The sequence below is a fragment of the Mustelus asterias genome, chromosome 18 (assembly GCF_964213995.1).
Source record: "Mustelus asterias chromosome 18, sMusAst1.hap1.1, whole genome shotgun sequence".
Classification (NCBI taxonomy): Eukaryota; Metazoa; Chordata; class Chondrichthyes; order Carcharhiniformes; family Triakidae; genus Mustelus; species Mustelus asterias.
The window spans coordinates 48,326,850-48,338,330 of NC_135818.1; the positions used below are offsets into that span (position 1 = coordinate 48,326,850).

Below are 11,481 nucleotides of genomic sequence, written 5' to 3' on the forward strand. Positions count from 1 at the left end.
ATTTGGAATTTTCAAAATGCACAATTTCATACTGGCTTAGTTAAACACATTACCTATTAAACATACATTACATGTAAAGTAAAATTATTGTCTGATGCAACTAGCTGGCGATAATGGATTGACGTGTAGTTTTGGTCTCTACAGTAATAGCGTATACATCAAAGACTATTTTATGCAGTGATCCCAAGATAGAAGTGACAATGTTTTGCCAGGGTTTGCAATAATTTTGTTGCTTACACAGGAACAGCTGCTTTAGAAACACATCAAGCAATAAATCCCAGCAGGAGTCTGATTGTAAAACAGCTCCATGAGTCTTTGTTAATTTGGGATCAATGTTTTGTACACAAGTGTTGGTGTGCTTATCCCTGAAGGTAGAATTATTAAAAATTCAGTATAGATGTACATAAATTTTGGTTTCAAAATTAAAGCTCTGTTTGGCTCATTAATGATTTGAATCATGCAGGTAAAAGAAAACCATTCCAAGTTAAAAGTTCCTTTTAATATTTACCAACCTTGAAACTGATTTTAAAATAGCATTAAATGTTTTATTGTCATACAGTTTTGAAGCAACTGCATTGAGCACAGAATATTATGTTCCATTTCCATCTTGTAATAGAATATAATAGCAAACTGTATTAATGTCATACTTTGACCTTTTTGGGTAGGCTTGTGTCAAAGTCTGTGGCTATGTTGGAAAGCAAGTAGAAAAAAATCGAAAGTCAATGGATGGAAAGAATGTGGATACTGTTCTAACAGAATTTGGAGTTCGCTTCCACCGTCTAATTCACGAGCACCTTCAGCAGTATACTTACAGTTCAATGGGTGGCATGCTGGCTATCTGTGATGTAGCTGAATATCGGAAGTGTGCCAAAGAATTTAAGGTGTTGTATACACTTAATATTAACTTATTGTCTCAACATGTCTTGTACTTTTCACTGCCTTTCTGCTGATTATGTACCATTTTCTTTTCTCTTTGAATTCAAATTAAATAATTCGGTCACGTATGGAAACTTTTTTTAAAAATTCTTAAATTTTTGCTATTTACTTTTGAAAATTTCTTCCCCCCCGCCCCCCTCCAACATAATGCAAATCTCATAGAAAAGTGGCTTCTAATAATAGCGAACAGTTTATTTTTAGAATACCTTCCCCATATTAATTTACATAGATGCATATTCTATTGATTTTATTGGCATTTTCATTGCTGTCTACTTTGGTAGTCAGTGCTGCCTTTTACTGAAAAATAAATTGTAAGGGTTCTTTTTAATTGGTCAGGGGTCATGCAATGTTGTTAGGAGTATATTACATTAGCACCTAAAATTTTGGTTGCCCAAAAGCCTTTAATCCAAACACCTGTTTGTTTGTATCTCAGAAATCATAGAAAATTATTTATGTAAAGTAGTTAAATGCAACCATGCAGACATTCAGCAAATCCATATTCAAAATTGAAGATCAGACAGAGCTGCCCCATTTTCAGTAAATTAATTGAAGCAGTTTTATACTTGTATCACCAGATGGTCTTGCATATCAGGCTGATACGAGGGACTTACAACAATAAATAATTATATATAGAAATGTGAAGTATTGAATCAAAATAGTTCAATACTTTATTTTGTTATTGCAGTATATTTTTGAAATCATTATAAATACAACAGAAGAAAATGAAACCCTGTGTAGTTATGGAAGTATAAATTTGCTGAAAAGCTAATGGATTTTTTTTTTAAGGTGACAAACTTTTGCCTAATATGTAACTTATTCAAATCCTTCTATCCTGTATTGCTTGTAGCTACTCCTACCAGGAGAACTGCTGTCATTGTATGTCACACACGCCTGTCTTGTGCCATGCTTACAAATCCACTGTGGCTCATGTATAACAGCTCTGCAATTCCATCATCCTATGCCTAGGTGGACCTCTCTCCCTTCTGCCTGCCACTTTGCCTTCTAGAAGAAATTGCTGTAACCTTTCAGCTCTGACCAAAGGCAGAAATACTAACGTTGTTTCTGGATGTCACTTTTAAGAGTTCTTTTTGTTCTTCCAATTTCAATTGTTAATGGTCTCTGTAGGGAATTTTAAGCATATGTTTTAGCATCCACACTTCGAAGGCCTCTATTTACTAACACTGATATTTATTTATTGTCCAGTTTCTGAAGCACACAAGAAAATGGATAGAATGTAGCATCTAAGAAAAGTGATGGAAAGTGGGATATATTGTGCTATCAAGTGCATTTACTCACCAATAATCTGCTCACTGACACTGTTTAGATTCTGCCAGAGCCACTCAGCACCTGACCTTATTACAGCTTTGGTCCAAACATGGACACGAGCTGAACTGGTGAGGTGAGAGTGACTGCTCTTGACATCAAGGCAGCTTTTGACTAAGCGTAGCATCAAAGATCCCAAGTAAAACTGAAGTCAATGGGAATCGGTAGGAAAAGTCTCAAGTGGTCAGAGTCATACCTTGCACAAGTAAAGATAGTTGTGAATTTTGGAAGTCAATCATCTCAGTCCTGAGACATTACTCTGAGAAATTCTTGCTGCAATGTCCCAGGCCCAACCATCTTCAGTTGTTTCAATAATGATGTTCTTTCCATCTTATAGTCAAAAGGGTATGTTTGCAGATGATTGCGCAATGTTCAGCAGTATTTGTGACTCTCTGGATACTGAAGCAGTCAGTGCCCATATGCAGCAAGATCTGGACACCATTCAGGCTGGGCTGATAAGTGACCAATAACATTGGCACCACACAAATGCCAGACAATGACCATCTCCAAGAAGAGAGAATCCGACCACCTCTCCTTGGCATTCAGTGGCATTATCGTTGCTGAATCCCCCACTATTAACATCTGGGAGGTTATCATTGACCAGAAACAGACTGAATCAGCCATGTGGCTAGAAGAGCAGGTCAGAGGTTGCATATTCTGCAGAGTAACTCACCTCCTGACGCACCTAAGCCTGTCCACCATCTACAAGACACTAGTCAGGAGTATGGTGGAATACTCTATTGGACAAAACAATCCACTTGACTGGCATTCCATCTACCACTTTCAATATTCACTCCTTCCACTATCTATGTACAGTGGCAATAGTATGTACTATCTATGAGATGCGCTGCAGCATGGCTCCCGCGGCAGTACTTTCCAAACCCATGACCTCTACCACTTAGAAAGACGGGCAACAGATGCATAAGAATACCGCCATCTACAAGTTCCCCTCCAAGTCGCACACCATCCTGACTTGGGACTATATGGCTATTCCTTTACTGTGGCTGGGCCAAAACACACACCCTGACAACACTCTGGATGTACCTACATCACATGAACTGCAGCAGTTCAAGAAGATGGCTGATCACCTCGAGGGCAATTAAGGATTGGCAATAAAAATGCTTGTCTGGCTGGTGATGCCCACATTCTGTGAATAAGAACAAAAAGAAAATTGACTAAGTTGTTTCCCCGTTTCAAGCTTGAGATTTCTTTTTCAAATCAACTGTCCATTCTCAATGGATGCTGGCTCACCCACAAATTTCTGTTTTTGTTTTGATTTCCAGCATCTGCTATTTTGTGTCTTTCATTCAAGCAGCATTTGTTTCCATTATTTATTGTAAAACTTTGTTTTAATTTGTAATCTATTCTGTTGGCCATACATTGCTGTTTGATTTTATTAATTCATTTGGTTGGTATTTCACTAACACTTAACCTTGTGGTAACAAACCTGAACTTCAATATGTCTCTGAGCATTGAAATAAGTGTGTTCCTCCACACCCACTTCGTAGAAGTCGTTCTTTTTGCCTTTAAAATGAGAATTTTATCAATTCATTTTCAATTTTGTATTTTAAACCTATCTAATATTCTATATTCACAACTTGACTATTGAAATATTTTAATGTTTCTGTAAACATCTTTCATTTGCGTGTCTTAAACAAATCAGCTTTCAAAAAGCTGGTACATCAACACACCAGACATCACAACTTCTTGTCAATGAAAACCTGAAACTGGCCAGGGCTTTTCTGTACCAAATTTATTGAAAAGCTTCCCCATGTTTATCCAAGTAATCTGAAGAATACAATGTTCGTTAGCAGAATTGTACGTGCTATGTTACATGTTGTAACATTTTGCCCTTACTAAAACAAAATCCTGCAACTTATCACAAAAGCTCCACAAGAGATTCACTTCTATATTCATCTGTACTTAAATAATGTATAGTGCACTATCATGTGTTTTCCACTGCACTCTTCTGTCAGCATTTCTCAATCATATAGCAGAGTGGCGCAGCGGAAGCATGCTAGGCCCATAACCCAGAGGTCGGTGGATCAAAACCATTCCCTGCTATCCTGTTTTTGGGACGGCATGGTAGCACAGTGGTTAGCACTGCTGCCTCACAGCGCCAGGGCCCCGGGTTCAATTCCTGCCTCGGGTTACTGTCTGTGTGGAGTTTGCACATTCTCCCCGTGTCTGTGTGGGTTTCCTCTGGGTGCTCCGATTTCCTCCCACAGTCCAAAGATTTGCTGGGTTAGGTGGATTGGCCATACTAAATTGACCCGAGTATCAGGGGGATTAGCAGGGGAAATATGTGGGGTTACAGGGATAGGGCCTTGGTGGGATTGTGATCGGTGCAGACTGGATGGGCCAAATGGCCGCCTCCTGCATTGTAGGGATTCTATGATTCTATACTTAATCATCACCAAATCTAAAAAGTTTATGTTTCCCAGAAATGATTCCAGGTCGTGGATTTCTCTTGGGGAAGAGGGAACAAATTTTTTTTTTTTTGCCCAAACCACTTTGGTCACATGTCTTCTGTATCCTTCAGATTATAAAAGTTTTTTCCCCAAAGATGTGATTTGCTCTTTCTAGACTTACAACTCCTCATTTAATTGCAAGTTTTCTCCCTTTCCTTACAGATTCCCTTGGTGTTGCAACTTTTTGACACGCTACATGCACTCTGTAATCTCCTGGTAGTAGCACCTGACAACCTTAAGCAGGTCTGTTCTGGAGAGCATCTGACTAATCTTGACAAGAACATCCTTCATGCCTTTGTGCAGTTACGATCCGACTACAGATCAGCACGCCTTGGTCGTCACTTCAGCTGAAATCCTTGATTTTTGAAAGAATATAGTGTCGAGCTTGATGTGCTGGACTTTTCGAGCTTAGGCTGTTTGGAACTTTGGAAGCTTTAAGTACAGGGCATTCCAACCCCTGTTAGATAGCCATTTACAAATATATTTGGGATATTTGTGACATCATTAAAAGGCAGCCATTATCGAACTGTGTTTCATTAAAAACAGAGGCTGAGTTAATCCAAGCTAAACAGTCATATTTTTGCACAATTTATGCTCTAACATTATCTGGAGCTGAACCTATCAGAAGCTACTAACGTTATTCAAGTTTTGCATATGTTACAAAATTTACGTTCATAACTAAATACAATCAGGGAGGTTGTTGAAGCACTGAATAAGTTTAAAGCTCAGTTCTATAAACACTTGTTTGAAGAAAATGTACAGTGTTTTATCCAGGTATAATGGATTTACTTCCTCTTGCTGTACACAGATGTAACACTATATTAATAGGAGTATATTTGTTTATACAGGTCTTTGATTAAACAGCTACAGCAGGTGCCTCGGCATATCGAACATAGTTATTGCTTCTTGGGTTATTTTGTTGGTCTGGAAATGGGATGAGGGTTGAGGAGGTTGCAATGTATCACTGTTATGCCATTCCTATGTAAATTAACTTAGCAGCTTTAGTATTAATGAGCTACTGCAGGTAGTGCTCTATTAAATACATATTACCTTTGCCATCTCTGGTGTTGATGTTACTGTTCTCTGCTGTGGTAATAAAATTACTAAAGAAGAAAGAAGAATTGAATGTCATTGCTCTTCTAAGTTAATGGGGGAATGCATTTCTGTTTCTTAAAGTGAGTGAGTTTTAATCATCTTTGCCATAATCATCAGTAATTGCAAAAAAACTCAACTTATTTTGGAGATAATTTAAATGTTCTCTGAGCAAATCTTGTTCATCAGTGTGACTCAAAGTACTATAAACAAATGGTCAGAATTTTTTACATTTTGTATTGTTCTTTTTTGACATTCTAGAATTTGATTTTGCATTATTTCCAAAAGGTTGTATTAGCTGTAATTATCTTCCGTGCATGCGCCCTGTGCAGTATTTCTTCTCCATTATGAAGAGCAAAGAGTTGGAAATGATGAGTGGTGGAAAACTGAAGAATTCTTCCACTGATGGTTAAATTGTAAACGTTGCTTCCTCATCATTAAACTGCAATCGCCCCCTTATACAACATAGTGAAGTATTTCTCTTTATTTCCATTATTGTCAATAACCTCGGATGTTGTTATCCGTATGCGGTGAAAAGAGACGTTATCCAATTTAAGCAATTCTTCAATGGTCAGGACAAAGGATTTTAAAATCTGAAATGCCACTTGTCATGGTAAACAGACATGATTTTTCATTATCTAACTTTTAAACCTCCTGATGGCTGCAGATCTAATATTGTTCAAAGGCAGGAAAACTCGATGAGAAGAAGGAAAGTCAAACCTACTGAGGTTCATTTCTGTCTTGAGTTTTCTGAAATTACTTTTATTGAATATGATATGTTTGATTTCCCCCCCATATTTGACTTCCTTTCCAGGCCACTTAACAACAGGTATCTTGGAACTAGTGGGAGTAATGCAGTGCAGGCTGGAAATGTATCCTCATTACAATCTTTGACTCAGAGGTATGTAGTAGTTCTAGAAGTACAGTTTACTCTTAAAATTGTTGAATCTGAATTAAATTTCCTCTTTCATTAAAATTGTTTAATTGGAATGACTTATTCAAGCGAGAGCTTTGGATTAATGGGAATACGCGATAGAGTTGCAGCCTTTTGTTCGAAAGTTGAACTAAGCTGACCTCAAAAGAACCCCTAGCTAAAGCTGTGGGCCAGCACCAAAGGTCAGAGAACTTTAGGCAATGAGGTATGATGGAGCCAGATAAACCTTGAGAACATGATCTTCAATGTGCAGACATGATTGTAAACACACTGATTCATACTAGTATGAATTTAATAAGTGATATAAGGCAGCACTTGTAGCATATTTCTCTTCCTGTCTCTCTCTCTCTCTCAGCCCCTCACCCCTGGCCTTGCTCCCCCTTACCTTTCCTGTGGATGATAGGAGCCACAGGTCATTTCAAATTTTGGCTTGAACCTCCGACAACAGCTCTACAATTTTCATATTTTAATTTAGCTGTAGTGTGTGCAAACTCTGGTAAATGCTCCAGTTTCCTCCCACAGACCAAAGATGTGCGGGTTAGGTTGATTGCCCATGCTAAATTGCCCTTTAGTGTCAGGGGGACTAGCTAGGGTGAATGCATGGGGTTATGAGAGAGGGTCTGGGTGGGATTCTGGTTGATGCAGATTCGATGGGCCAAATGGCGGCCTCCTGTACTGTAGGATTATGTGAAATCATGTTCTACAAATGACTTGCTTTCAGATTTTGAAACAAATGGCTTTTCCCTCACTTAATTCTTATTGACCTAGCAGGCCCTGTTAGTCAAAATTATTTATATTAGGAGCACTTTAGGGGTTTAGCTGGTATAGTAAGACACAACAGGAATGTAATCTGTTTTTTACACTTATATTTACTAATCAGTGTGATTCCATTACTTGGGGGTGAACGTGACAAATAATAAGCTTAGTAAAGCTGCTTCTAATGTTGTTGTGCATTGTGCCATGAGTTGTTTACCCATTGCATGCGACTAAAAGAAGTAGGATGTTTGTGGCACAGTCGTGTTTTTAAAAAAGTACCAGAAGGCTTGGCGAAAGGCCTACTTACCCACAGAGATCTATTCTTGGCTTCCTCCTCCTCTTTTACCTGCAGCCTTTTGGTGACATCCTCCTCGGCTTCCACATGTGCACTGACAATACTTGGCTCTCTGCTGTCAGTTTCTCTGACATCTAGCTGTATAATATTTTCTGGATAAACACTGGGAAGCTCAAAGCCAGTACCTTCTGTCCCTGTCACGTCACCGACGTCCTTCATCGCTCACACAAGCTGAACAAGACTGTAGCTGTCAAATCCTATTTTACTCCAAACAGAGCTACCAATCCCATATCTTCTCTATCATCATGACCACCTGCTGCCCTCTCCATAATAGCCCCATAGCCTTGATGCAACACATTTGGTACTGAAATTTCTACACCCCACCTGCAAAAACATGGGCTCCTCTTTGTAAACTTTAGCTCATCCAAAAGTCTGCAACCTTTATTCTTTGCCACATGAAGCTTTATTCCTCTTGCACTCCTTCACCGACCTACCTTGGCTCCCTTGTCATTTCATCCTGTCCTAAGCTTGCTCCTTTCCCAAACACACTGTTTCTTTAATTCTGGACTGCCACACACTTCCCCCCTCCTTCGCTCCACCATGCTGCCAATGTGTAAGTAAGCTATTCATGGGCAACCACAGTCTGCCGTTCTGTCCCTAGACTTATTCTACTTTTAGCACCACCTTTTTTCACCAAGTTCCTTTGGATCAGCATCCAATATTTTGTTTGTCCCTCTGTAAATCACTTTGGAATGTTTTTATATATCGAGTTGGATTATTAAAGCAAGTTGATGCTTCATTTTACTCAGAATAGCAAGTGAGCTTTGGCCAGTGTTCTGGAAAACCTGAAGGGGCGATTCAGCTCCAAAAATCATGGCTGTGGCTGTGAGGTTTGGTTGTCGGTTATAGCAATCTTAAATTTAGACCATTATCAAAAGAATGGAGGTGAGGAATTATTTTGTTATGCACAGGGTTGTTAGGATGTGGTAGGTGCTTCCAGATACAGTAATGGAAGCAGAATTCATCACTTTTGTAAATTAAGTGGATAATTAATGTGGAACGTTTTAAAGGATCTGGAGGAAAGGAAGAGCAATGGGACTAAGGGGAAAATTTATTCCGTGCTGCAAAGTTCCATGTACATTTGACTGGCTAGTGTACTCCCAGAAAATGTCTGCCGTTTTAATTGATAAACAACAGTTTAAAATATAAGGTGCTACATTTTTATTCGTCCACTGTGCTTGGTCTTCAACAATATTTATAGTAGCACCACATCAAAAGATTACGAGTACATTCCTTTAACCAATCTATGCTTTAGAGAATTGGATTGTAGTGTAGTGGCCAAGCTTACACAATTCCGTCCAGTTGGATCTCCCTAATTGGGAAAGTTTGCCATGGATTCTGCCACTGAAAGGCTCCTAAATGGAATGGAAGGCATTTGCCCTTTGATGCTTCATTTAGAGTGAGTTAACTCAGAAATTTCTATGTTGTGAAGCTTGTTAGATGGGAGAAAGAAGTTGGTCTCCATTGCAATGTAGTGGCTGTTTGTACCTGTTACTTCCACCTGATAAAGGATAACTATGTCAGCTATTGTCTGATCTTTTAAGTTTACACAGCACCTCAGAGCTGCTGCTGTTTTTGACATGAAACTTAAACCTGACACTCCATAAGCTCTTGTATCCTTTTTGAGTCCATGTTTGCTTTTGATCTGAAACTGGCACTCCAGAAGATTTGTTGTTTGCTGGTTTTGTCTCAGCCAAGTAAATCTGTTCCATTATTTTGTGGTTGAACAACTCTCTCCGAAGGAATGAAGATAAAAATGACTTCTGCTCTTATCCAAAATTCCTGCCCAAGTTGTGGGAGAATTTCATTTGACTTGGAGATTACAACCACTTCCTTAAATGCAGCACTTCACTCATATGAGAAGATTGTGTCTTTTGGACACCCTGACTTCAAACTATGCGAATTTACTAGTTGTTCAACTATATCCGTACACTTATTTTTCAGGGCATAAAACTTCCTTCACTCAACCTTGTTTGTTAGAGGATTAGGCTTTATTTGGGCCAGTCGAGAACAGTTAGTATGCAAGGCTTATTACCCCGAGTAATGCGCATGTTTATTAAATGGTAATCCTTTGATATTGCTGGTAAAGACCTGACACAACTTTGCTTAATTTTGTTTTGACATTAAGTTGCGACCTTGTCTTAAAAGGAGTGAGTAAAGTATGCAGATTGTATTTCTGGGACCATGCATCTTTTCTCCCCTGTTTCAACTTTTAAAATTTAAAATCAGTACTTAATACTGTATTGTTAGAGGTGATTCCATCCCGCTACTTTGTTTCAAATTAAAGGGAACCTCATGACCTAGTTTTATATTGGGAAGCTTTGTCAAAGAAAGTAAAGACAGATATTTGAGGGTACACTTCATATTATGTCAATCTAGACATTTGTTTAGTCAGTGTAGTGCGCCAGGAAAACAAATGACTATTTTGGAAAATACAAGTTAACTGAGCCAGTTAACAGTTTCAGCCAAGTTCTCTCATCTGATTGTCTTTTAGAAAATAGTGTGCTGTACAATCCTAGGTATAATTTGTTACCGACCAGTTAGTCAAGTGCTCTTCAAATAACCTTTGCCCCTACTGTAATGCATTCATCAAATTTGATAGACCTCTAGTGGCCATAAAAGTATTGCAATAAAAGATTTGCAAAATTACTGAGGGAAATCTTGATAGGCCTAACTTTTGGCAATTTGATCAGTCTGTGCTCTGTAATATTTAGAAGAAACTAGAAAATGCATTCAGAACAGAATAATACCTTTTTTATTGAATTTCTCTTTCGGCATATAGTGTGTCTCATTCAGTTTACTTGGGTTGAGCTATTATGTCAGATGTCTGCTAGGACACAGGTTCGGCTCGGCTCAACATTGGGAAATATCTGGGTTGCCCACTTACATTAATGACATTAGCTTCAGAAAAATTGAGAGACTTTTGCTTCCTTTCTGTCTTTTCCTTTTTTGGGGTACAATTGGGCTGGGCGATCATCAATTTACACAACTTTAAAAGTTGGGTGGGATTTTACAGCCTGGCTCAGGCACAACCGGAAGTTCCTGCCCGAGGTCAATGGAGCTTTCTGATGTTGGACCCTCGCCCGCTCCGATTCCGTGGTGGGCAAGGTGGTCGTTTCCGGCCAGTAATATATCTAGTTATTTTCCAGTTCTTAAAGGAATAATTCTTTGTATATACAAATGATTCCTAACCAATTAAAGTGGCTTACCTGCATAAAATCCATTTTAATATGCACAAAACGATGTGTGCTTTATACAAAAAACAAACTTATGAAATATATTTACATATTTTAATGATGCCAAAAACTGAAACCATGACTAAAGTTATTGCTGGTGAGAATTAGCTATTAATTAATATTAATAGATGTATCATCTTAGAGTCACAAAATTGCTCACGAAGGAATTAAGTGCATCAGGTTATGCTCATAGTTTTCCAAACATCTTCCCGCTGTAATTCCACATTGTACCTTTAGATGGCATGTTTTGATAACTGCAGTCAGTTGCTCTGCACATTTGAAGAAAAGTAAGTTTTTAATTGACATTTCCCTTTGAAAGTTCTGCTAACGTTTATTCCAAAAAAATGTCTCAATGGGTAAATAACAGTTATTCTGGTG

At 38.4% G+C, this 11,481-nt stretch overlaps 1 protein-coding gene across 2 annotated transcripts in view; it reads left to right on the forward strand.

Annotated features, from left to right (window-relative positions):
• Window positions 1–6,286, forward strand: part of exoc5 (exocyst complex component 5) — a 73,643-nt gene extending 67,357 nt beyond the window's left edge. Inside the window, exons 17-18 of one of the 2 annotated variants that reach the window (XM_078233862.1) lie at window positions 666–881; window positions 4,893–6,286. In XM_078233862.1, the coding sequence (XP_078089988.1) occupies window positions 666–881; window positions 4,893–5,081 (405 nt within the window). In that variant the 3' untranslated portion in view covers window positions 5,082–6,286. The remainder of the gene's footprint in view (window positions 1–665; window positions 882–4,892) is intronic. The other variant, XM_078233863.1, reaches the window with a different exon arrangement.
• Window positions 6,287–11,481: the final 5,195 nt, after the last annotated feature.